Here is a 27,181-nt window from a genome sequence, read left to right on the forward strand (position 1 = left end):
ATTCATGGCCCAGCGCAAGATGTCCCACTAACATCACGCCCTTGGCTGGGCCAGGAACCCGTGTCTTCAGCTTGTCCGACTTAGCCCTCTTCATCACAGCATCGGCCTCCTTGTGCATGTCATCGATGCTGCTGAAGTTCGAGCACACTTCCATGGTGTGCTCGAACTTCTTGCGGTCACCGAGCAAGCACCCAAGGAAGAAGGCCCTCCATCCAATGCCCTAGGATAAAGGGTTGGGGTTGGAGTGGGAGTTCATGGCGAGGGAGAGGTGGTGAAACAGAGAGGTGGAAGAGGAGAGGTGGTGAAACAGAGGGGTTTGAGTGCAGTGCTGGGTTAGTAGGGTGGGTTAATATAGGAGCGTTAGGCCGATATGAATGAATGCTGACCATTGAAATGCGTGTTGTTAATAATGCAGATGGACAAGGGCAAGGATGTCGTGCCACTATTGAATAAGGGCAAGGAGGTTGTGCCTCCATTGGACGAAGTGCAAGTGTTGGATCACCCAAGCCCCAAGCGGAGGAACTATGGCCACTTCCATCAAGAGTCACGACCAAACCACTTCTGCAAGGTTATCCTTGCTCCTAAGTTGGAGAGTCTGCCATTGCCTCTGGACTTCACAAAGCACTTCCCCGCCATCCCTACAGAGTTCAAGCTGAAGACGAACACCGGTTGCGCATGGAGGGTGACGGTGAGGGTGACCGACGACAGGGTCACCCTTGATCAGGGTTGGGCCACCTTCGCCGCCGTTCACCAGATCATGATCGGGTACATGCTGATGTTCAAGTTGTTGTCCCCCGACACCATGAAGGTGATCGTCTTCAATGACGAGGGCGTGGAGGTGATCACCAAGTGCAAGGAGCACGACAATGCCTTCGCCGTGACCGCCTGAGCTCCTTGGTCCAGTCCTTGGTTGTTCTTGCTTTAAGACTTCGGTTTCGTTTAGAACTTATCGTATTGTGTTGGTTTAAAACTTGTTCGGCGTGGTTAAGACTTATATTTTTCCTAAGATTGTTGTGTTGCTACTAGTATAGTTCTTACTATTCATGTGTGCCTTTGGTAACCTCACCACATCGAGTAGGAGGTTACCACACAACTGTTCTGTCCTGGATGTAACCAAACAACCGGACTCATGTTTCCTCTCAAACAAGTCCGCAACCAAATAACATGCCTTTCATTTTAGCACATTCAGACTAGAGGGGATGCAGGCAACCAATCAACATGCATATGTTGGTTTTTAGCCTGTATATGCTTAGCCAGGCCCAACTGGGACAAGTATGCAAAGTGGCAAAAAGACGATGCAGGTAACCAAACGCGCCCTGAGAGTTTCTTGTGTGTCTTAGTAGGGATAAGTGTATGTGAGTATGACCACGTGACGCATATGGTAAGCAATCTGAACACAAACAATCAAAAAGAGTGTATGTGAGTATGTAACGAGGTTATGTCAAAAAGAACTTTTTTTTGAACATCAGTACAGTCACAAGCGCTCATATACACGTGCATACACTAGTATAGTTCTTACTAGTTCATGCGTGCCTTTGGTAACCTCACCATGTCGAGTAGGAGGTTACCACACAATTGTCCTGTCCTGGACGTAACCAAACAACCAGACTCATGTTTCCTCTCAAACAAGTCCGCAACCAAATAACATGCCTTTTGTTTTAGCACATTCAGACTAGAGGAGATGCAGACAACCAATTAACATGCATATGTTGGTTTTTAGCCTATATATGCTTAGCCAGGCCCAACTGGGACAAATATGCAAGTGGCAAAAAAACGATGCGGGTAACCAAACGCGCCCTGAGAGTTTCTTGTGTGTCTTAGTAGGGATAAGTGTATGTGAGTATGACCACGTGACGCATATGGTAAGCAACCCAAACACAAACAATCAAAAAGAGTGTATGTGAGGTTACTACACAGCTGTCCTGTCATGGACGTAACCAAACAACCGACTCATGTTTCCTCTCAAATAAGTCCGCAACCAAATAACATGCCTTTCGTTTTAGCACATTCAGAATAGAAGGGATGCAGACAACCAATCAACATGCATATGTTGGTTTTTAGCCTGTATATGCTTAGCCAGACCCAATTGGGACAAGTATGCAAGTGGCAAAAAAACGATGCAGGTAACCAAACGCGCCCTGAGAGTTTCTTGTGTGTCTTAGTAGGGATAAGTGTATGTGAGTATGACCACGTGACGCATACGGTAAGCAATCCAAACACAAACGATCAAAAAGAGTGTATGTGAGTATGTAACGAGGTTATGTTAAAAAGAACTTTTTTTTGAACATCGGTACAGTCATAAGCGCTCATATACACGCGCGTACACTCACCCCTATGAACGCACACACGCACATCCTACCCCTATGAGCACCTCCGAAAGACTGAGCCGGCATATCATCTTGAGACTTACGAAGTCATCATAGGCGCCTCGTCGTTGACGGGAGCGTCTCTTCCCACTGAATGCGCATCACTGAAAATCCTGAAATAAATTCAGAAATAAATGCGAGTATCAGAATTTGAACCCTGGTGGGCTGGGATACCACAGTCCCTCTAACTATCCAACCACAGGTTAAAAAACTGTCGTTAAGGTCGGTTGAAAAAGCACACCGAGATGGAAAACACAACCGGCCATGCACCGGCAAGCTTCCTGGTCGAGGTAATAGCACGACAGGTCCTTGAACTTGTCTTGCATATGATACTTTGGTCCTAAAACTGATTAAAAGCTAACTATCTAGTCCTCAAACTTGTCCTAAAGGTGCAAATTTGGTCCTGGACGAATCTGATGCAACCATGTGGAGCCAGCTCGGCCGAGCCGGTCAGCGCCGTGCATTTTGCATTTAGCCCCCTGCCTTCTGTCGATTTTAAACCTGCAGTATACCTCGTGGCTGTCAAAGGATATCACCTGAAGCGTCAGGTCAGGCTCCTCGTCCGCTTGCCGCTGCTGCCCAAGCCCCAGGTTGTGGCCGGAGTGGAGGAGAGGGAGCACGCCGGCGCCCGGCGGTGGTGCCCTGAAGCTGTCGAGGCACCCGAAGCTGACCTCCTCGTCCCCGCCCATGAGGAACAGCATCGGGCCTAGCAACGCCCGCGCGCGCGCCAGCACAGCGAGGGAGGCGGCTTCCTGTTGCTGCCGCTCTGCCTGCGCCGCCGCGGGGTGCACCGGCGCGTGCGCCTTGATGCCAATGGGGTACAACACGGGTGAGCCATAGAGCTGGAGGGAGGCCACATCGGCGTAGCCGTAGGGGTAGGCCTCGAGCTGGTGCACCGCACGCCGGGCCAGCGTGCGCTCTCGCCGGTGCGCGTTCTGGTGCCCGCCCAGCGCCTGCGAGCTGAAGAACTTCCCCTGGCAGTAGTTGCTCGTGAACACCCGCCGCCAGTCCTGTTAGTGGTGCTCGACTTTGCGGTCGTGGTGTCGGTGGCAGTGACGGTGAGCGACAGGTCGAGGGCGAGCTTGGGGCGGGAGAAGGTGTTGGATGCCTCGTTGTTAGACGCCGCCTGGCTGCTGATGTCGGACAGCTGATCCTCGCACACCTCTTGGACGCTGCTGCTCTTCGTCTCTGAACAATCTCTCTCTCTCTCTCTCTCTCTCTCTCTTCAAATCATATTGAACAAACTCAGCATGAACAATCACAGCAGGCAATGCAATGCAATGGAATGGAATGGCTTTACCGAGCTGCACATCAACCAGCAGCTCATGGCAACAAACAAATCATCAGTGTAAGTGGAAAAGAAAAACAAAGTACACATCGGCGATCTTCAGAGAAGCAGCACGGCCAAGGATTTCAGCCGGCAGGACATGGCGTCGGCCATGGCGGCCATGTTCTCCCGGGCGATGCAGCTCCAGCTCTGCTCGCTGCCCGAGACCCGGCAAGCCGTCGCGAAGTCGAGGATCTTGCCGAAGATTCTGAACATCTCTACAAGTTGATCCTGTCCTGGCCGGCGGCGAACACTGTTGGAATCCATGGGTGCGTCCGGGTGCGCGGACGCCTCGGTCCACTGGAGCAGCAGTGTCGAGCCGAGGTTCATCTCGAACACCTTCCGCACCGCCTTGTCCCTTCGATTCGCCGGGTCACACCACGAGACGCAGAGCATGAACAGCCTGGACGCGCAGCAGACCAGCGCCGGCGTGTAGTCTCGGAGTCGTGGCGGCGACCGGGACGTCTGGACGACGGACCATGAGCCGGCGTCGAGATGGTAGGCGACGAGCGTGTCGGACTCGCAGTAGACGTAGAACGTGTCGCCGCAGACGGCGCGGGAGCATGCCAGGCCGACGTCGGTGGGGAACCAGGCGATCTCGACCCATTTGTCGGTCATCGATTGTATATCTCGCCGGCCACGAGGGGCTCGTCCCATGGACCTCGGCCACCCACAGCGATAAGAGCTTGCCTTGCCTGAGCTGGCTGTTTCTCTTGATTGGCAACCTTGCCGTGACCGTGAGCTGGGCCAGTGGAATCGGTGTCCTCGTTCAGTACATCCCTGAGATGGAGCCACCGGAGTGAGAGCCCATGCGGGTCCTCGTACACGGCGGAGGTGCCTCCCAGCCGGAACTTGCCGCCGGTGTTGGCGCGCCGGATATGCTTCTCGACGCGGGCGTGCACAAAGCTGCGACTGGCGGACATCTCAAACACCCCCAGCACCGGCCATGACCGGGCCGGTAGCGCCGATGAGGGGGCTGGACACAATGACTACCTTCTACGTCTTGGTCTTGACAAAGTCGGCGCTCGACCCCTCGGAGCGGCCGTCGACAACGTAGAGCTCGTCCCCGACGCCCACGACGGAGAACAAGAACCTACCCTTGAGCGGGGCCGCCCCGACTCGGCGCCACCGGTGCGCGTCGAGCGCGTGCACGGCCGTGGCGGCGGCGGACGCACCCCAGCCACCGTTCGCCTCGATCCCCGAACAGGAACAGCCAGGGCGTCATGGCTGCGCGCGGCCCCTCTGGGTACAGGCAAGGAGCGAGGCCAGCGGTTCATTTGAAAAAACGTCAGGGGGGTATCTGCAAAATGGCTAGCGACGACCGAACCGGTCCGGCTGGCTCCACTTGGCTGCTCCTGATTGGCCCAGGACTAAACATGCACATCTGAGACAAGTTCGAGGACTACATAGTTAGTTTTTGCAAGTTTAAAGACCAAAGTATCACATGCAAGACAAGTTCATGGACCTGCCGTGCTATTACCTCTTCCTGGTCAATTGTCATCCGCACCGCACCTACCGCCAGTGGGGCCAACGGGTCATCCATCCGCACGTACACACCAGTCGCTCGCAAAAGTCGCGTCGCAAAAGTTTCCGGTCCCACATATACCTCGCTTCGGCGCTTCGCTACGCACCTGCCTATTCCCCAACAACTGGATTCCAACCCCCTCCTCGCCCCGTCGAATCGAGGAAAAATAGAGTAGAGGTTAGGGTTCCGAATGGACGATACTAGAAGGTTCTAGAAGCGTACGCTCGTTGGGAGGGCTGCCGGCGGTGCGCTGCGGTGGTTGATGGAGGAGGAGAAGGCCAGGGGGTTGTCCTCGGCGGCCTCGTCGCTTATCCCGCCGACATCCCCGGAGATCGACCTCGAGGCCGGTGCCGGGGACCAGCTCCAGTGCCGGATCTGCCTCGAGACCGACGGTACGTACGGCTGGATCCGTCCTGCGCGAGCTGTTCCCGCCGCTGCCCGCCGTTATCCTTGGCCGTGTTCTCTTTGTTTTGGCAGGGGTTGACTCCTTCTCTCGGTGTAGGGAGAGACTTCATCGCGCCCTGCAAGTGCAAGGGGACATCCAAGTACGTGCACCGCGACTGCCTCGACCACTGGAGAGCGGTCAAGGTAGGCGCTCTCATTCCGCTGATGCCCTGGTGCTATCGGGGAGCTCCGAAGCGATGTGACTGTGTGATGGATCCACCCAGGGTTACACCTGTGGTTTCTTAGCTTAATTATGTCAATGTGTGGAGTTGTAGCCATTTAGGAATGACTGCCTTGCATTGTACTAATAATCAATCAATTCATTCATGGATCACAAAGAGTTACAGACAGCTAGAATACATATGGTAAGTTCACCAAGTTTCGCCTTCAACATGTAGGCCTATAGCTCTCGACCTGCTGTTGGAGTCAATCCTGCCTGTGTCTTTCTTCTATTTTGTTGATTAGAGTTTTGTGTGACAAGTGACAACCCTGTTTTTCGTGTTTAAGTTATGCCATTTACGAACGTGAATGTAGAGACTAGAGAGCAACTCCAGATTGCTTTTTGGGGAAATTGAACAGTCAGGACATTCAGGTATGTCGACAGTCTAAACGGAAGAAAATTTTATAAAAGTTTTACAACAACAATGCATCATATGGATGACACTATGCAACTGCATTCTGTTGTAACTAGGAATTTAGTAACTAAAAAATATATAAAAAAAGCTTGCACTATCAGGTAGATCCATGATTGACATGATATTGCCATAGTTGGCCCAAAGAGACATGCTTCTGAAAATGTGTTAATCAAGGTTTGTATTACTAGTAAATACCACCTATAAGTATTCCACTATCATTTAACAAATTTGCTATACGGACCTTTGGCACAGTTTCAGGTCAAAACAAACAGTTCTGTATTGCATGAACATTCTGAATATACTGATCCTCTCTCTGTACCTTGAAATTTTGATTTAAGATGCAGTAGTAGGTCAGATCTTTCCTTGGCCGACAATGCACTCTTATGGAATTTTGTAATATGGTTCCAGTTTATCAGGCAGATGTTCCTAGGTCCAGTTATGGTATTTAGTATTGTAAACTCTCCTTTCTGTTAGGATGTTGGGATGTCTACATCAAAATGAAGTTGTGCTGTTTGGTAAGGTTATATGGAGGTTGTTGGCTTGGATATGACATAAACCATGCTCTTCTAAGGATGGATCCAATAGTTTAGAGTAGAAATGATGTATGATACCATTAGTCCAAATATCGGCCAGTTAATCGGCATCTTGATCAGTTAATCACTACTTGGTGGGTCACCGAATAGCTGATTTATCGGCTGATTAGCTGGAAATTTCGCCCATTTATCCCTACTCACCACCTGACTGATATTGTACCAGTTACCGATATCCTGAACATTGTATGATACACATTTTCTCTTTCAATTGTTGGGAATATGAATTCTATTTGTTCAACAAAAAGTTAAATATAACTTCTTCCTGTTGCATATGCAAAAGCATTCAGTCATCTGTCTCTTTGCATTTTGTTGTCAACTCGTCTGAGCTATTTGTAGCTTGCCTTTGTAATGAAATTGTGTCTTTCTTGCGAGATACTAATAGTGCTTGATGCTTTGTCACATACAGGAGGGGTTTGCATTTTCTCATTGCACCACCTGCAAGGCTCCTTATTACTTGAGGGTTCATGTCCACACCGACAGGAAATGGCGAACGCTAAAGTTTCGTTTCTTTGTTACTAGAGATATATTATTCATCTTTGCTCTAGTCCAGTTTGTAAGTCTTTGATATCCGTGTCACTATTCTTTGTCTAATGATGTATTGAGTGATAAACAGTATTTCTCACTCCTTTGTTTAGGTTATCTCTGCATTGGCTTATTTGGTACATTTTATTGATGGGTACCAGCAATATTGGCTGAGGACGGCCTGGGGTTTTGATAACGAAGTTACTTTTTATTATATATGTGGTAAACAACTTAATCCTTCGCAGATTTTGTTATTACTTGTACCTGTTTTGTATGATTGTTTGACAATTATGCCCTTGCCTGTATGCGTGGGGTGGAGTTCAATTTGCCCACACAACACAAGTCCCTGTTCATCCTTAGGACTCTAGTGCACGGGAGCTGTACGGTTTACAAAGTGAAATATACAATTAGATTCTATCTGGCCAATCTCTGTTATAAGTATAAGAGTGTATCAGTGTGCAGAAGAAAACATGTGTGGGGAAATGTATTTTGTTAACAGTATACACTACAATGTACTCCCTCCGTTCCTAAATATTTGTCTTTTTAGGGATTTCAAATGATTACCACGTACGGATGTATATAGACATATTTTAGAGTGCAGATTCACTCATTTTGCTCCGTATGTAGTCACTTGTTGAAATCTCTAGAAAGACAAATATTTAGGAACGGAGGGAGTAGATGAAAGATGTATGTTGAATAGGAAAGACCTAGCAGCTGTCTTTATCTTTTACATGCATGTCAATGATTGTAGTTGCTCTTTCATTCCCACCAGACCTATCCATTAGTTTGTTATATTTATGCCGTGATGGACTAATACTAGGGTATCATGTTATGATCTACACTATGTGGCGTGCAGTATGTAGTCCCTAAATATATATGGAGGCTACGTTGCTAAAATATATGATGCACTTATGTTGCCCATTCGATTTGAATTCTGAACTGAGTTGAGCATCTCTCTTATTCTTTTTACAGGAGCTTTGTTGTTTTTTGCTTTACTCGGGTTATCAGGATGCTTCATAACGTGTTATGACCGAAGAGTACGGAGTGACTTGGCTCAGCCTTGTCGAGAACTGTGCCTCTGTTGCTGCCAGCCAGGGTATGTTTCGAGTAATTCAATGACTATATTATATTAGTTAAGCCGTTAATGCTGCATGCTTGGTCATCTGTCTGTTGTACGCTCACCTTCCTATTTCATTTCAGGATGTGTGCAGATTGCCATCTTCCTGGCACACTTTGCATGTGGACTGACTGCACCACATGCTTTGAAGGCTGTGCAACTACAGCCGGGGAGTGTGGTGGTTGCTTGGGAGGTGCAGGGGAAGCAGGGTTACCATTGTTCCTCATCATGGGAGTAATCGTGCTCGGGCTGTTCACGGTTGTCGGCATCTTCTATAGCGTTCTGGTGGCAACTATGGTAGGGCAGAGGATCTGGCAAAGACACTACCACATCCTTGCGAAACGAATGCTAACAAAGGTGAGCACTGCTATCCCTGAGTTGATCAATCATGGTTTTTCCTCCTGTTTATAACCCCAATTTGGTGTTCTCCAGGAGTACGTTGTGGAAGATGTTGACGGTGAACATGCAGATTGGTCTCCGCCGCCACTCCCTGCTGAGCACGTCCAGCAGCTCAAATCCCTGGGACTCCTATAGCCCATGACATGGAGCTGATGGCTGTTGATGATGATCTTAAGTTGAGGACCAGCACCACGCACTGCCCCAGCTGTACAGGAAGCACATACTAAGCCGATGGCAGGGCATCTCTTGTATCCGCAATTTGCGCAGCCCAACATGGTGCGATATCATCGGCCCTTTTTGTATATTGTAACAGGAAAACTGACTACACCTTGATTTTTATACGAACGAGTCAACTCGTGCCCGTCTTGTGCAAAGTTACTGCTCTTCGTTCTTTCACTGGTCTCGTGCACAGACAGATGCGGCAGTTCCAGGGCATCATAGGAGCAAGTATAATAAGGTGATGTAGTGCTATATTTTGCTGCCATCGTTGTTGTCAAAGACGATGCGTGTGTGCCATTTTGCCGATGACGCTGCCGTCGTGCGCGCATCATTGCCGCATGCGCCGTCGGCCGGAGGAGCCCACCAGGGACAATAGTGAGCATCAGCGACCAGGCAGGAATGGCCTCCAGCATCGGACGAGCTGACGATTTCGTCCTCGCTCGGCAAGCGTGAGGTTTAGCTGGCTGGCGAAGATGTGGGTACAGCCAATCAGAGTCGAGCACTCTCCCGAGCTTGGCACTGCCTACCATGGGCGAGGCTAGCAGCGTGCGGAGTTGTACCTGCGTCAAGGGAGGCGAGCAGCGGCGTCTACAAGCGGTGGGCTGGAGCGGTAGTGGGGGTGGAGTAACGGCAACTTCAACCGACCCGACTCAACCTGACAGAAGATTTGTCCGCTTTTTGTCCCAACGCGGACGAACGTATTTCACATTTGTGCCGGTTTTCCCTTTTTAATCCTGGTGCCGGATTTCAGAATTAAAAAAAAAGCTAGCAAAAGTCTAGTCTTACATTAATTAAAACTAAAAATATTAAATTAAAAACAGCCAGGCTGCCGCGACCGACATCCACAGGAAGGCTGTCAACGCCCGACGTTGTGATGCTGAGCCGCATCATGGTACTGATGCGCAGCATCCCAATGTCATCCCCATAAACCTATCTTTGTCTCCCACGACACCACTTGGACCAATGACAAGAGCTCGAGCAAAGGCTATCGAAAATAAGGTGAACTCGTTCCTCTTCGAACTTCCACTCTCTACATATGAGACATAGCTACTACCTCAAGCGGAGACCCTAAGCATGATCAGGTACTTGGAAGAAGGCCATGTAACAACTACACCTAACGGACAAGACGACGCGAACACCAAGTACAAAGAGCGAGAAGAGAAGCAGCCTGGAAGTCTCCAGCCGTCGGACGACCGACCCCGACCGGATGACCGACGCCTGATACTTCGACCCGCCATGCCAGACCCAGCCAGAGAACGCTCCAACAGCCGGACAACCGACGCCGACCGGACGTCCGACGACTCCCAGCGCCCGGACGACCGAGCTCCACCGGATGATCGACACGACCACGTCCGAGCCAAAACATCGGAAGTATGGAAGCCTCCGGACGACCGACGGAACGGACGACCGACCAATCCTGAACAGAGTCGAAACATCGGACGTCCGACCAGGACTGGACGTCCGGACCCTCGGGAACCACCGGACGTCCGACGCCTGTGCGTGATCAAGTGTTGGGTCGAAGCCCACTTACCGTTTCATGACACTAGACTATAAGTAAACCTCCTCCTCCCTCTTTCTAGGGTTAGCAATGGTTTAGCTCATTTGTGAGATAGAGTTTTGCTCCCCCATCCGGATCTACTCCACCGAGAGAGACCGTTCCCTCTTCAGAGAAGATCCACTTTAGATTCAAGACCCCTTCATGGGAAGACCCCTCAAGACCTCCTCATGGAGATGAACTAGTTGCCACTTGTATCGTCCTTTGTTGATTGTGGGTCGTGTATCCCTTTGTGTTTCGAGGATCTAGCGCATGTGTAATCGAATCTTGTTGGTTTGAGAGATTTCTCCCCCCGTGTTTTTCCCTCGTATTCCTCGTGTTCTTCGTGTTCGGTAGGATCCTCTCCAATCGTGAAAGATCGGGCATCTAGGGTTCCAACCTACGTCATCTTTGGTATCATGAGCCACATTGAACATGATTTTGGATTCCCTACCCTCCTTTTCTAGCCTAATTTTGTTGTGTTCTTCCCCAATTTCAAAAATTCCCACAAAAATAGCCCCAATTTTTTTTTTGTGATTTGTTAGTGTGATGAAGTTTTGATGGATTTGATCCGTGGATTTGCTTTGCCTCACGTGGATCTAGCTTTCCCCCACCATCTCCACCTTTTCCATCCACAAAATTGCTCAATTTTGCCCAATTTATGCCTCCACATCTCGAAATCCCGAGTTCATCCCGTGCCCGAAATCACCCAGGCACCGGACGTCCGACGAACATCAGTCGTCCGACCACCATCAGACGTCCGACGTTACCTGACTGACGGGGGGATAGGCCCTGGGTAGCCTCATCAATACTTCAACACTTTTTAAGACATCGGGGCTGGCCAAGCCCCTCAGTCCGACTGGTCGCAAGGCCGGCCCTTGGGGCCGGCTGGTGCCAAAAGACCGCCTCCTAGAAGGCGGGGGACCCCAAGAAGGCGGCAAGGGCATGGACCGACTCCTAGCAGGCAGCCTGCCCTCTCCCTTGAAGTCTGAGCCCGGCCAAGAGACAAGCTGGGGCAGGGCTATAGTGTGCCATGCCTCCCCTGATTCCTGGACGCATGGTTACAGTGACCGCCGCCAGGAGGCCGTCGACCCGCCTGGCGCGACACTGTAGCCATGGTGTGCCCGAGAGTGGAGAGCCGTCCGTGGGACCCGCAAGCGGCGGGCTCCACCTGTCGGCCGGTTCCTCGGCATTCGGCAGGGCCCACCAGAGGCGGGCCCCAGCAGCCGGCGAAGAACCCGACCTCCTTAGTCACTAATGGCCGGAGCCTACTACTCGGCCGGATTACCATTGTACTGTTGGAAATATGCCCTAGAGGCAATAATAAATTAGTTATTATTATTATATTTCCTTGTTCATGATAATCATTTATTATCCATGCTATAATTGTATTGATAGGAAACTCAGATACATGTGTGGATACATAGACAACGCCATGTCCCTAGTAAGCCTCTAGTTGGCTAGCTCGTTGATCAATAGATGGTTACGGTTTCCTGACCATGGACATTGGATGTCGTTGATAACAGGATCACATCATTAGGAGAATGATGTGATGGACAAGACCCAATCCTAAGCCTAGCACAAAGATCGTAGTTCGTATGCTAAAGCTTTTCTAATGTCAAGTATCATTTCCTTAGACCATGAGATTGTGCAACTCCCGGATACCGTAGGAATGCTTTGGGTGTACCAAACGTCACAACGTAACTGGGTGGCTATAAAGGTGCACTACAGGTATCTCCGAAAGTGTCTGTTGGGTTGGCACGAATCGAGACTGGGATTTGTCACTCCGTGTAAACGGAGAGGTATCTCTGGGCCCACTCGGTAGGACATCATCATATTGTGCACAATGTGACCAAGGGGTTGATCACGGGATGATGTGTTACGGAACGAGTAAAGAGACTTGCCGGTAACGAGATTGAACAAGGTATCGGTATACCGACGATCGAATCTCGGGCAAGTACAATACCGCTAGACAAAGGGAATTGTATACGGGATTGATTGAGTCCTTGACATCTGGTTCATCCGATGAGATCATCGTGGAACATGTGGGAGCCAACATGGGTATCCAGATCCAGCTGTTGGTTATTGACCGGAGAATGTCTCGGTCATGTCTGCATGGTTCCCGAACCCATAGGGTCTACACACTTAAGGTTCGATGACGCTAGGGTTATAAAGGAAGTTTGTATGTGGTTACCGAATGTTGTTCGGAGTCCCGGATGAGATCCCGGACGTCACGAGGAGTTCCGGAATGGTCCAGAGGTAAAGATTTATATATGGGAAGTCCTGTTTTGGTCACCGGAAAAGTTTCGGGGTTTTCCGGTAACGTACCGGGACCACCGGGAGGGTCCCGGGGGTCCACCAAGTGGGGCCACCAACCCTGGAGGGCTGCATGGGCCAAGTGTGGGAGGGGACCAGCCCCAGGTGGGCTGGTGCGCCCCCCCACAGGGCCCAAGGCGCAGGGAAGTGGGGAAGGGGGCAAACCCTAGGGCAGATGGGCCCTAAGGCCCACCCTAGGTGCGCCTCCCCCCTCTCCCCCTTCTGGCCGCCACCAGATGGCATCTGGGGGCTTCCGCCACCCCTGGGGAGGGAACCCTAGAGGGGGCGCAGCCCCCTCCCCTTCCCCTATAAATAGTGGGGGTTTTGGGGCTGCCAGGGACGCGAGAACCTCTCCCTCTTGGCGCAGCCCTACCTCTCTTACTCCTCCTCTCCCGCGGTGCTTGGCGAAGCCCTGTTGGACTACCACGCTCCTCCATCACCACCACGCCGTTGTGCTGCTGCTGGATGGAGTCTTCCTCAACCTCTCCCTCTCTCCTTGCTGGATCAAGGCGTGGGAGACGTCACCGGGCTGTACGTGTGTTGAACGCGGAGGTGTCGTCCGTTCGGCACTAGGATCTCCGGTGATTTGGATCACGACGAGTACGACTCCTTCAACCCCGTTCTCTTGAACGCTTCCGCTTAGCGATCTACAAGGTTATGTAGATGCACTCTCCTTCCGCTCGTTGCTGGTTTCTCCATAGATAGATCTTGGTGACACGTAGGAAAATTTTGAATTTCTGCTACGTTCCCCAACAGTGGCATCATGAGCTAGGACTATTGCGTAGATTCTTTGCACGAGTAGAACACAAAGTAGTTGTGGGCGTTGATTTTGTTCAATATGCTTACCGTTACTAGTCCAATCTTGTTTCGACGGTATTGTGGGATGAAGCGGCCCGGACCGACCTTACACGTACACTTACGTGAGACAGGTTCCACCGACTGACATGCACTTGGTGCATAAGGTGGCTAGCGGGTGCCAGTCTCTCCCACTTTAGTCGGAACGGATTCGTTGAAAAGGGTCCTTATGAAGGGTAAATAGCAATTGGCATATCACGTTGTGGTTTTGCGTAGGTAAGAAACGTTCTTGCTAGAAACCCATAGCAGCCACGTAAAACATGCAAACAACAATTAGAGGACGTCTAACTTGTTTTTGCAGGGTATGCTATGTGATGTGATATGGCCAAGAAGAATGTGATGAATGATATGTGATGTATGAGATTGATCATGTTCTTGTAATAGGAATCACGACTTGCATGTCGATGAGTATGACAACCGGCAGGAGCCATAGGAGTTGTCTTTATTTATTGTATGACCTGCGTGTCATTGAATAACGCCATGTAATTACTTTACTTTATCGCTAACCGGTAGCCATAGTAGTAGAAGTAATAAGTTGGCAAGACAATGTCATGGAGACACGATGATGGAGATCATGATGATGGAGATCATGGTGTCATGCCGGTGACGATGATGATCATGGAGCCCCGAAGATGGAGATCAAAAATGAGCAAAATGATATTGGCCATGTCATGTCACTATTTGATTGCATGTGATGTTTATCATGTTTATGCATCTTATCTGCTTAGAACGACGGTATTAAATAAGATGATCCCTTATTAAAATTTCAAGAAAGTGTTCCCCCTAACTGTGCACCGTTGCGAAAGTTCGTCGTTTCGAAGCACCACGTGATGATCGGGTGTGATAGATTCTTACGTTCACATACAACGGGTGTAAGCCAGATTTACACACGCGAAACACTTAGGTTAACTTGACGAGCCTAGCATGTACAGACATGGCCTCGGAACACAAGAGACCGAAAGGTCGAGCATGAGTCATATGGTAGATACGATCAACATGAAGATGTTCATCGATGATGACTAGTCCGTCTCACGTGATGATCGGACATGGCCTAGTTGACTCGGATCATGTAATCACTTAGATGACTAGAGGGATGTCTATCTGAGTGGGAGTTCATGAGATGAACTTAATTATCCTGAACATAGTCAAAAGATCTTTGCAAATTATGTCGTAAGCTCGCGCTTTAGTTCCACTGTTTAGATATGTTCCTAGAGAAAACATAGTTGAAAGTTGATAGTAGCGATTATGCGGACAGTAGAAAGCTTATGTCCTTAATGCACCGCTCAGCGTGCTGAACCCCAAACGTTGTCCGTGGATGTTGCGAACATCGGACATACACGTTTTGATAACTACATGATAGTTCAGTTAAACGGTTTAGAGTTGAGGCACCGAAGACGTTTTCAAAATGTCGCGGAACATATGAGATGTTTCGAGGGCTGAAATTGGGATTTCAGGCTCGTGCCCACATCAAGAGGTATAAGACCTCCGATGATTTTCTTAGCCTGCAAACTAAGGGAGAAAAGCTCAATCGTTGAGCTTGTGCTCAGATTGTGTGAGTGCAACAATCACTTGAATCAAGTGGGAGTTGATCTTCCAGATGAGATAGTGATGTTTCTCCAAAGTCATTGCCACCAAGCTGCTAGAGCTTCGTGATGAACTATAACATATCAGGGATAGATGATCCTTGAGGTATTCACGATGTTTGACACCGCGAAAGTAGAAATCAAGAAGGAGCATCAATTGTTGATGGTTGGTGAAACCACTAGTTTCAAGAAGGGCAAGGGCAAGAAGGGACACTTCATGAAACGGCAAATTAGTTGCTGCTCCAGTGAAGAAACCCAAGGTTGAACCCAAAACCGAGACTAAGTGCTTCTGTAATAAGGGGAACAGCCACTGGAGCAGAATTACCCTAGATACTTAGTAGATAAGAAGGCTGGCAAGGTCGATAGAAGTATATTGGATATACATTATGTTAATGTGTACTTTACTAGTACTCCTAGTAGCACGAGGGTATTAGATACCGGTTCGGTTGCTAAGTGTTAGTAACTCAGAATAAAAGCTACGGAATAAACGGAGACTAGCTAAAGGTGAGCTGACGATATGTATTGGAAGTGTTTCCAAGGTTGATGTGATCAAGCATCGCACGCTCCCTCTATCATCGAGATTTGGTGTTTGCGTTGAGCATAGACATGATTAGACTATGTCTATCGCAATACGGTTATTCATTTAAGGAGAATAATGGTTACTCTGTTTATTTGAATAATACCTTCAATGGTCTTGCACCTAAAAGAATGGTTTATTGAACCTCGATCGTAGTGATACACATTTTCATGCCAAAAGATATAAGATAATAATGATAGTACCACTTACTTGTGGCACTGCCATGTAAGTCATATTGGTATAAAACGCATGAAGAAGCTCCATGTTGATGGATCTTTGGACTCACTCGTTTTTGAAAAGTTTGAGACATGCGAACCATGTCTATTGGTGTATACGCATGAAGAAACTCCATGCAGATGGATCATTTGGACTCTCTTGATTTTGAATCACTTGAGACATGCAAATCATACCACATGGGCAAGATGACTGAAAGCCTCGTTTTCAGTAAAATGGAACAAGAAAGAAACTTGTTGGAAGTAACACATTTTGATGTGTGCAGTCCAATGAGTGCTAAGGCATGCAGTGAATATCGTTATGTTCTTACTTCATAGATGATTCAAGTAGATGTTGAGTATATTTACTTGATGAAACACAAGTCTGAATTATTGAATGGTTCAAGTAATTTCAGAGTGAAGTTGAAGATCATTGTGACAAGAGGATAAAATGTCTATGATATGATCATAGAGATGAGTATCTGAGTTACGAGTTTGGCACACAATTAAGACATTGTGGAGATTGTTTCACAACCAATACCGCCTGGAACACCATAGTGTGATGGTGTGTCCGAACATCATAGTTGCACCCTATTGGATATGGTGCGTACCATGATGTCTCTTATCAAATTACCACTACCGTTCATGGGTTAGGCATTAGAGACAACCGCACTCACTTTAAATAGGGCACCACGTAATTCCGTTGAGACGACACCGTTTGAAATGTGGTTTGGAGAAACCTAAGTTGTCGTTTCTTAAAGGTTTGGGGTTGCGACGCTTATGTGAAAAGTTTCAGGTTGATAAGCTCGAACCCAAAGCGGATAAAATGCATCTTCATAGGACACCCAAAACAGTTGGGTATACCTCCTAATTCAGATCCAAAAGCAATAGGGATTGTTTCTTGAACCGGGTCCTTTCTCGAGGAAAAGTTTGTCTCAAAAAGTTGAGTGGGAGGATGGTGGAGACTTGATATGGTTATTGAACCATCACTACAACTAGTGTGTAGCAGGGTACAGGAAGTTGTTCCTGTGGCACCTACACCAATTGAAGTAGAAGCTTATGATAGTGATCATGAAACTTCGGATCAAGTCACTACCATACCTCGTAGGGTGACAAGGATGTGTACTGCTTCAGAGTGGTACAGTAATCCTGTCTTGAAGGTCATGTTGCTAGACAACAATGAACCTACGAGCTATGGAGAAGCGATGGTGGGCCCAAATTCCGACAAATGGTTAGAAGCCATGAAATCCGAGATAGGATCCATGTATCAGAACAAATCATGGACTTTGGTGGACTTGCCCGATGATCGGCAAGCCATTGAGATAAATGGATCTTTAAGAAGAAGACAAACGTGGACGGTAATGTCACCGTCTATGAGGCTCGACTTGTGGCGAAGAGTTTTTCACAAGTTCAAGGAGTTGACTACGATGATATTTTTCTCATCCATAGCGATGCTTAAGTCCGTCGGAATCATGTTAGCGTTAGCTGCATTTATGAAATCTGGCAGATGGATGTCAAAACAAGTTTCCTTACCAGTTTTCGTAAGGAAAGGTTGTATGTGATACAATCAGAAAGGTTTTGTCGATCCTAAGGATGCTAAAAGGTATGCTAACTCCAGCGATCCTTCCATGGACTGGAGTTAGCATCTTGAAGTTGGAATATGCACTTTGATAAGATGATCAAAGATTTTGGGTTTATACAAAGTTTATGAGAAACTTGTATTTCTAAAGAAGTGAGTGGGAGCACTATAGAATTTCTGATGAGTATATGTTGTTGACATATTGTTGATCAGAAATGATGTAGAATTTCTGGAAAGCATATAGGGTTATTTGAAAGGTGTTTTTCAATAGAAAACCTGGAATAAGCTGCTTGAACATTGAGCATCAAGATCTATGAGGATAGATCAAAAACGCTAAATGGTACTTTCAAATGAGCACATACCTTGACATGATCTTGAAGGTGTTCAAGATGGATCAGTCAAAGAAGGAGTTCTTGGCTGAGTTATAAGGTATGAAGTTAAGACTTAAAGCTCGACCACGGCAGAAAAGAGAGAAAGGACGAAGGTCGTCCCCTATGCTTTAAATGTAGGCCCTACAGTATGCTATGCTGAGTACCGCACCTGATGTGTGCCTTGCCACATGTCTGGCAAGAGGGTAAAAAGGTGATCAAGGAGTGGATCACCAGATAACGGTCAAAATTATCCTTAGAGGAATAAGGATTTGTTTCTCGATTATGGAGGTGATAAAGAGTTCGGCGTAAAGGGTTACGACGATGCAAGCTTTAACACCTATCCGAATGACTCTGAGTAGCAAACCGGATACGTATAGTGGAGTGACCATTTGGAAAAGCTCCAAGTGGAGCGTGGGAGCAACATTTACAATATGACCTAGAGATTTGCGAAGTACATACGGATTTGAATGTTGCAGACCCGTTGACTAAAACTTCTCTCACAAGCAAAACATGATCAAACCCCAGAACTCATTGAGTCTTAATCACATGATGATGTGAACTAGTTTAGTAACACTAGTAAACTCTTTGGATGTTGGTCACATGGCGATGTGACCTGTAAGTGTTAATCACATGGCGATGTGAACTAGATTATTGACTCTAGTGCAAGTGGGAGACCGTTGGAAATATGCCCTAGAGGCAATAATAAATTAGTTATTATTATTATATTTCCTTGTTCATGATAATCGTTTATTATCCATGCTATAATTGTATTGATAGGAAACTCAGATACATGTGTGGATACATAGACAACGCCATGTCCCTAGTAAGCCTCTAGTTGGCTAGCTCGTTGATCAATAGATGGTTATGGTTTCCTGACCATGGACATTGATAACGGGATCACATTATTAGGAGAATGATGTGATGGACAAGACCCAATCCTAAGCCTAGCACAAAGATCGTAGTTCGTATGCTAAAGCTTTTCTAATGTCAAGTATCATTTCCTTAGACCATGAGATTGTGCAACTCCCAGATACCGTAGGAATCCTTTGGGTATACCAAACGTCACAACGTAACTGGGTGGCTATAAAGGTGCACTACAGGTATCTCCGAAAGTGTCTGTTGGGTTGGCACGAATCGAGACTGGGATTTGTCACTCCGTGTAAACGGAGAGGTATCTCTGGGCCCACTTGGTAGGACATCATCATGTGCACAATGTGACCAAGGGGTTGATCACGGGATGATGTGTTACGGAACGAGTAGAGAGACTTGCCGGTAACGAGATTGAACAAGGTATCGGTATACCGACGATCGAATCTCGGGCAAGTACAATACCGCTAGACAAAGGGAATTGTATACGAGATTGATTGAGTCCTTGACATCGTGGTTCATCCGATGAGATCATCGTGGAACATGTGGGAGCCAACATGGGTATCCAGATCCAGCTGTTGGTTATTGACCGGAGAACGTCTCGGTCATGTCTGCATGGTTCCCGAACCCGTAGGGTCTACACACTTAAGGTTCGATGATGCTAGGGTTATAAAGGAAGTTTGTATGTGGTTACTGAATGTTGTTCGGAGTCCCGGATGAGATCCCGGACGTCACGAGGAGTTCCGAATGGTCCGGAGGTAAAGATTTATATATGGGAAGTCCTGTTTTGGTCACCGGAAAAGTTTCGGGTTTTTCCGGTAACGTACCGGGACCACCGGGAGGGTCCCGGGGGTCCACCAAGTGGGGCCACCAACCCTGGAGGGCTGTATGGGCCAAGTGTGGGCGGGGACCAGCCCCAGGTGGGCTGGTGCGCCCCCTCACAGGGCCCAAGGCGCAGGGAAGTGGGGAAGGGGGCAAACCCTAGGGCAGATGGGCCCTAAGGCCCACCCTAGGTGCGCCTCCCCCCTCTCCCCCTTCTGGCCGCCACCAGATGGCATCTGGGGGCTGCCGCCACCCCTGGGGAGGGAACCCTAGAGGGGGCGCAGTCCCCTCCCCTTCCCCTATAAATAGTGGGGGTTTTGGGGCTGCCAGGGACGCGAGAACCTCTCCCTCTTGGCGCAGCCCTACCTCTCTTACTCCTCCTCTCCCGCGGTGCTTGGCGAAGCCCTGCTGGACTACCACGCTCCTCCATCACCACCACACCGTTGTGCTGCTGCTGGATGGAGTCTTCCTCAACCTCCCCCTCTCTCCTTGCTAGATCAAGGCGTGGGAGACGTCACCGGGCTGTACGTGTGTTGAACGCGGAGGTGCCGTCCGTTCGGTACTAGGATCTCCGGTGATTTGGATCACGACGAGTACGACTCCTTCAACCCCGTTCTCTTGAATGCTTCCGCTTAGCGATCTACAAGGGTATGTAGATGCACTCTCCTTCCGCTCGTTGCTGGTTTCTCCATAGATAGATCTTGGTGACACGTAGGAAAATTTTGAATTTCTGCTACGTTCCCCAACATGTACCCCTGGGGGTAGGCCTATATAAACCCCCAGGTTCACCCATGCAAGGGTTCAGCCTTTAGTTCCCTCCACCCATAGCTAGGGAGGATATAGAGCTAGCCCCGCCCTTCTTCCTCTAGCCGAACAGCTCGAGGAGCAACCTTGTAGATACCATACTGATCATAGTCACCATGCGGAGACCCCGCATAGCAGGACTAGGGGTGTTATCTCCACAGAGAGCCCCAGACATGGGTAAGACTCGTCACCGTTTGAGGTCTTGCCTACTCCCGCGTCTAGAGCCCGACAATGTACTCCTGTCCCCACACATGATAAGCCATCCCTTGGAATATGTCAAGGAAATACCATGGCATTTGGCGCCCACCGTGGGGCTAAGTGCACCATTGGCCAGAGACATGTTCTGGACAGGAGCCCTCTTCCTTCGCAGCAAGTGCAGCCAGCCTGGCGTGCCGGATGGCGCTTGCGCCGACACATTGCGCGGGGTGGAGGCATGCTACGCCTTGAGCTTGCGTTGGTTTTCCTTGAAGAGGAAAGGGTGAGGCAGCAAAGTAGCGTAAGTATTTCCCTCAGTTTTTGAGAACCAAGGTATCAATCCAGTAGGAGGCTCCTCAAAAGTCCCACGCACCTACACAAACAAACAAGAACTCGCAACCAACGCAATAAAGGGGTTGTCAATCCCTTCACGGCCACTTGCGAAAGTAAGATCTGACAGAGATAATATGATAAGATAAATATTTTTGGTACTTTATGATATAGATTGGAGAAGTAAAATATGCAAATAAAAGTAGATTGAAAGCTTATGATAAAATATAGACCCGGGGGCCATAGGTTTCACTAGTGGCTTCTCTCAAGATAGCATAAGTATTATGGTGGGTGAACACATTACTGTCGAGCAATTGATAGAAAAGCGAACAATTATGAGATTATCTAGGAATGATCGTGTATATAGGCATCATGTCCGTGACAAGTAGACCGACTCCTGCCTGCATCTACTACTATTACTCCACACATCGACCGCTATCCAGCATGCATCTAGAGTATTAAGTTCATAAAGAACAGAGTAACGCATTAAGAAAGATGACATGATGTAGAGGGATAAACTCATGCAATATGATATAAACCCCATCTTTTTATCCTCGATGGCAACAATACAATACATGCCTTGCTGCCCCTGCTTTCACTGGGAAAGGATACCGCAAGATTGACTCAAAGCTAAGCACTTCTCCCATTGCAAGAAAGATCAATCTAGCAGGCCAAATCAAACTGATAATTCAAAGAGACTTGCAAAGATAACTTAATCACACATAAAAGAATTCAGAAGATATTCAAATATTTCTCATAGATAAACTTGATCATAAACCCACAATTCATTGAATCTCGACAAACACACCGCAAAAAGAGTTACATTGAATAGATCTCCAAGAAGATCAAGGAGAACTTTGTATTGAGATTCAAAGAGAGAGAAAAGCCATCTAGCTAATAACTATGGACCCGAAGGTCTGTGGTAAACTACTCACAACTCATCGGAAGGGCCTTGGAGATGATATAGAGGCCCTCCGTGGTCGATTCCCCCTCCGGCGAAGCACTGGCGAAGGCTCCAAGATGGGATCTGGCGGATACAGAAGGTTACGGTAGTGGAAATAGTTTTTCGTGGTGCTCCTCGATGGTTTTGGGGTACATGGGTATATATAGGAGGACAAAGTAGGTCGGTGGATGCTCGAGGGGCCCATGAGGGTGGGGGGTGCGCCCACCTGTAGGGGGCACGCCGGGCACCCTCGTGGCCGCCTCCTCTGTTGCTTGACGTCCACTCCAAGTCCCCTGGATCACGTTTGTTCCAAAAAGATCGCTCCCGAAGGTTTCATTCCGTTTGGACTCCGTTTGATATTCCTTTTCTTCGAAACACTGAAATAGGCAAAAAAACAGCAATTCGGGCTGGGCCTCCAGTTAGTAGGTTAGTCCCAAAAATGATATAAAAGTGTAAAGGAAAGCCCATAAACATCCAAAACGGGTAATATAATAGCATGGAACAATCAAAAATTATAGATACCTTGGAGACGTATCAAGCATCCCCAAGCTTAATTCCTGCTCATCCTCGAGTAGGTAAATGATAAAAAATAGAATTTTTGTTGTGGAATGCTACCTAGCATAATTCTCATGTAATTTTCTTTATTGTGGCATGAATGTTCAGATCCAAATGATTCAAAATAAAAGTTCATATTGACATAAGAAATAGTAATACTTCAAGCATACTAATCAAAGCAATCATGTCTTCTCAAAATAACATGGCTGAAGAAAGTTCATCCCTACAAAATCATATAGTTAGGCTATGCTTCATTTTCGTCACACAAAAATGCTCCCATCTTGCACACCCCCGATGACAAGCCAAGCAATTGTTTCGTACTTAAATAATTTTAAACTTTTTTCAACTTTCACGCAATACATGAGCGTGAGCCATGGATATAGCACTATGGGTGGAATAGAATATGACGATGGAGGTTGTGTGGAGAAGACAAAAAAAGGAGAAAATCTCATATTGACGAGGATAATCAACGGGTTATGGAGATGCCCATCAATTGGTGTCAACATGAGGAGTAGGGATTGCCATGCAACGGATGCACTAGAGCTATAAATGTATGAAAGCTCAACAAAATAAAATAAGTGGGTGTGCATCCAACTTGCTTGCTCACGAAGACCTAGGGCATTTTGAGGAAGCCCATCGTAGGAATATACAAGCCAAGTTCTATAATGAAGAATTCCCACTAGTATAAGAAAGTGACAACATATGAGACTCTCTATATGAAGAACATGGTGCTACTTTGAAGCACAAGTGTGGAAAAGGATAGTAACATTGCCCCCTTTTTATTTTCTTTTCCTTTTTTTCTTTTTTGGCCTTTTTTTTCTTTTGGCCTATCTTTTTTCTTTCTTTTTGGCCTTTTTTTTATTTGGGGACAATGCTCTAATAATGATGATCATCACACTTCTATTTATTTACAACTCATGAATTACAACTCAAAATTAGAAGAAGATATGACTCTATATGAATACCTCCGGCGGTGTACTGGGATGGGCAATGAATCAAGAGTGACATGTATGAAAAAATATGCATGGTGGATTTGCCACAAATACGATGTCAACTCCATGATCATGCAAGCAATATGACAATGATGATGCGTGTCATGATGATGAACGGAACTGTGGAAAGTTGCATGGCAATATATCTTGGAATGGCTATGAAAATGCCATAGTAGGTAGGTATGGTGGCTGTTTTGAGGAAGATATAAGGAGGTTTATGTGTGATAGAGCGTATCATATCACGGGGTTTGGATGCACCGGCGAATTTTGCACCAACTCTCAAGGTGAGAAAGGGCAATGCATGGTACGGAAGAGGCAAGCAATGATGGAAGGGTGACAGCGTGTATAATCCATGGACTCAACATTAGTCATAAAGAACTCATATACTTATTGCAAAAAACTACAAGTCATCAAAAACCAAGCACTACGTGCATGCTCCTAGGGGGATAGATTGGTAGGAAAAGACCATCGCTCGTCCCCGACCGCCACTCATAAGGATGCACAATCAAAGAACACCTCATGTTTCAAATTTGTTACACAACTTTTACCATACGTGCATGCTATGGGACTTGCCAACTTCAACACAAGCATTCTTTAAATTCATAATCACCCAACTAGCATGACTCTAATATCACCACCTCCATATCTCAAAACAATTATCAAGTATCAAATTGATCATAGCATCTAATTCACTTCCTATGATAGTTTTTATTATACCCAACTTGGATGCCCATCATTCTAGGACCAATTTTATAACCATAGCAAATACCTTGCTGTTCTTAGAGACTCTCAAAATAATATAAGTGAAGCATGAGAGATTAACAATTTCCACAAAATCAAGCCACCGCCGTGCTCTAAAAGATATAAGTGAAGCACTAGAGCAAAACTATCTAGCTCAAAAGATATAAGTGAAGCACATAGAGTATTCTAATAAATTCCAATCAAGTGGGTTTCTCCCAAAAGGTGTGTAAATCAAGGATGATTGTGGTAAACTAAAAAGAAAATACTAATATCATACAAGACGCTCCAAGCAAACATATATCATGTGGCGAATAAAAATATAGCTCCAAGTAAAGTTACCGATAGACGAAGACGAAAGAGGGGATGCCTTCCGGGGCATCCCCAAGCTTAGGCTTTTGGTTATCCTTGAATATCTTGGGGTTCCATGGGCATCCCCAATCTTAGGCTCCTGCCACCCCTTATTCCATAGTCCATCAAATGTTTACCCAAAACTTGAAAACTTCACAACACAAAACTCAACAGGAAATCTCATAAGCTCCGTTAGTGCAAGAAAGAAAAACCACCACATAAGGTACTGTAATAAACTCATTCTTTATTTATATTGGTGTTAAACCTACTTTATTCCAACTTCTCTATGGTTCATACCACTTAATACTAGCCATAGATGCATCAAAATAAGCAAACAACACACGAAAAACAGAATCTGTCAAAAACAGAATAGTCTGTAGCAATCTGTAATTCTCGAATACTTCTGGAACTCTAAAAACCTACCAAAATAGGAAGTCTTGGGAAAATTTTATATTGATCTACAGCAAAAAGAATCAATGCAAAAACACATTTCTGTTAATTACTAAAATTATTTTCGTGCGTGAAAGTTTCTGTTTTTCAGCAGAATCAAATTAACTATCACCATAGGTTATCCTATAGGTTCTACTTGGCACAAACACTAATTAAAACATGAAAACACATCTAAACAGAAGGTAGATGAAATATTTATTACTAAACAGAAGCAAAAAAAAAATTGGGTTGCCTCCCAACTAGCGCTATTGTTTAACGCCTCAAGCTAGGTATAAAAGCGAGGATAGATCTAAGTAGTGCCATCTTTGACACTCAATTCATAAGTAGCTCGCATGATAGATTCATAAGGTAATTTGACTTTCTTTCTTGGAAAGTGCTCCATGCCTTTCCTTAATGGAAATTGGAATCTAATATTCCCTTCCTTCATATCAATAATCGCACCAATCGTTCTAAGGAAAGGTCTACCAAGAATAATAGGACATGAAAGATTGCAATATATGTCAAGAACGATAAAATCTACGGGCACATAATTCCTATTCACAACAATAATAACATCATTGATACTTCCCATAGGCTTCTTAATGGTAGAATCCGCAAGGTGCAAATTTAAAGAGCAATCACCAAGATCATGGAAACCTAGAATATCACATAAGGTTTTTGGAATCGTGGAAACACCAGCACCCAAATCACACAAAGCATAGCACTCATGATCTTTAATTTTAATCTTTATAGTAGGTTCCCACTCATCATTAAGTTTTCTAGGTATAGAAACTTCCAAATTAAGTTTTTCATCATAAGATTGCATCAAGGCATCAACAATATGTTTGGTAAAAGCTTTATTTTGACTATAAGCATGAGGAGAATTCAAAACGGATTGCAACAAGGAAATACAATCTACTAAAGAACAATTATCGTAATTAAATTCCTTGAAATCCAAGATAGTGGGTTCAATGCTATTTAAAGTCTTGACCTCTCCAATCCCACTTTTACCAAATTTAGCATTAAGATCTAAAAACTCCGAATCATTGGGACGCCTTTTAACTAAAGTTGACTCATCTCCCATCCCATCATTATTAAGATTCATATTGCAAAACAAAGATTTAATAGGGTACACATCAATAACTTTTAGATCTTCATCATTATTTTCATGGAAACTATAAGAACACACTTTTACAAAGCAATCGTTCTTAGCACGCAATCTAGCGGTTCTTTCTTTGCACTCATCAATGGAAATTCTCATCGCTTTGAGAGACTCATTGATATCATGCTTAGGAGGAGTAGATCTAAGTTTCAAAGAATCAACATCAAGCGAAAGTCTATCAACGTTCCTAGCCAAATCATCAACTTTAAGCAATTTCTCTTCAAGCAAGGCATTAAAATTCTTTTGAGAGATCATAAATTCTTTAACACTATTCTCAAAATGAGAGGGTACCTTATTAAAATTACCATAAGAATTATTGTAGGAATTTTCATAATTATTAGAGGAATTACTAGGGAACGGTCTAGAATTAAAGTTTCCTCTATAAGCATTGTTACCAAAATTATTCCTACCAACAAAATTCACATCCATAGATTCATTATTATTCTCAATCAAAGTAGACAAAGGCATATCATTGGGATCAATAGAAGCACTCTTAGTAGCAAACAATTTCTTAAGTTCATCCATCTTTCCACTCAAAACATTAATTTCTTCTATAGCATGCAATTTTTACTAGTAGATCTTTCGGTGTGCCATTGAGAATAATTATCCATAATGTTATCAAGGAGTTTAGTAGCTTCTCCTAAGGTGATCTCCATAAAAGTGCCTCCCGCAGCCAAATCTAAAAGATTTCTAGAAGCAAAATTCAATCCGGCATAAATTTTTTGTATGATCATCCATAAGTTCAAACCATGAGTAGGGCAATTGCGAATCATCAATTTCATTCTTTCCCAAGATTGGGCAACATGCTCATGATCAAGT

At 46.2% G+C, this 27,181-nt stretch overlaps 1 protein-coding gene and 2 pseudogenes across 1 annotated transcript; 1 reads left to right on the plus strand and 2 right to left on the minus strand.

The window, feature by feature from the left end:
- Positions 1–2,749: 2,749 nt before the first annotated feature.
- LOC119292637 lies at positions 2,750–3,744 on the minus strand (annotated as a pseudogene).
- A 9-nt stretch (positions 3,745–3,753) lies between these two features.
- LOC119292638 lies at positions 3,754–5,236 on the minus strand (annotated as a pseudogene).
- A 64-nt stretch (positions 5,237–5,300) lies between these two features.
- Positions 5,301–9,302, plus strand: LOC119295882. The gene is made up of 7 exons (XM_037574318.1): positions 5,301–5,610; positions 5,721–5,806; positions 7,297–7,443; positions 7,526–7,634; positions 8,385–8,508; positions 8,613–8,886; positions 8,962–9,302. The coding sequence occupies exons 1-7, from the start codon at positions 5,481–5,483 to the stop codon at positions 9,061–9,063; spliced, it is 972 nt and encodes a 323-aa protein (XP_037430215.1). The 5' UTR covers positions 5,301–5,480; the 3' UTR covers positions 9,064–9,302.
- The last annotated feature ends 17,879 nt before the right edge of the window (positions 9,303–27,181 follow it).

Source organism: Triticum dicoccoides, chromosome 4B, assembly GCF_002162155.2.
Source record: "Triticum dicoccoides isolate Atlit2015 ecotype Zavitan chromosome 4B, WEW_v2.0, whole genome shotgun sequence".
In the NCBI taxonomy this organism is placed as follows: Eukaryota; Viridiplantae; Streptophyta; class Magnoliopsida; order Poales; family Poaceae; genus Triticum; species Triticum dicoccoides.

What these genes read in the sequence shown, in the direction of transcription:
- LOC119295882 (XM_037574318.1), top strand. Translation starts at nt 5,481, where the DNA reads ATGGAGGAGGAGAAGGCCAGGGGGTTGTCCTCGGCGGCCTCGTCGCTT. An exon ending in GATCTGCCTCGAGACCGACG is followed by an intron (nt 5,611 to 5,720) that starts GTACGTACGGCT and finishes CTCTCGGTGTAG; the next exon opens with GGAGAGACTTCATCGCGCCC. An exon ending in TACTTTTTATTATATATGTG is followed by an intron (nt 7,635 to 8,384) that starts GTAAACAACTTA and finishes TTCTTTTTACAG; the next exon opens with GAGCTTTGTTGTTTTTTGCT.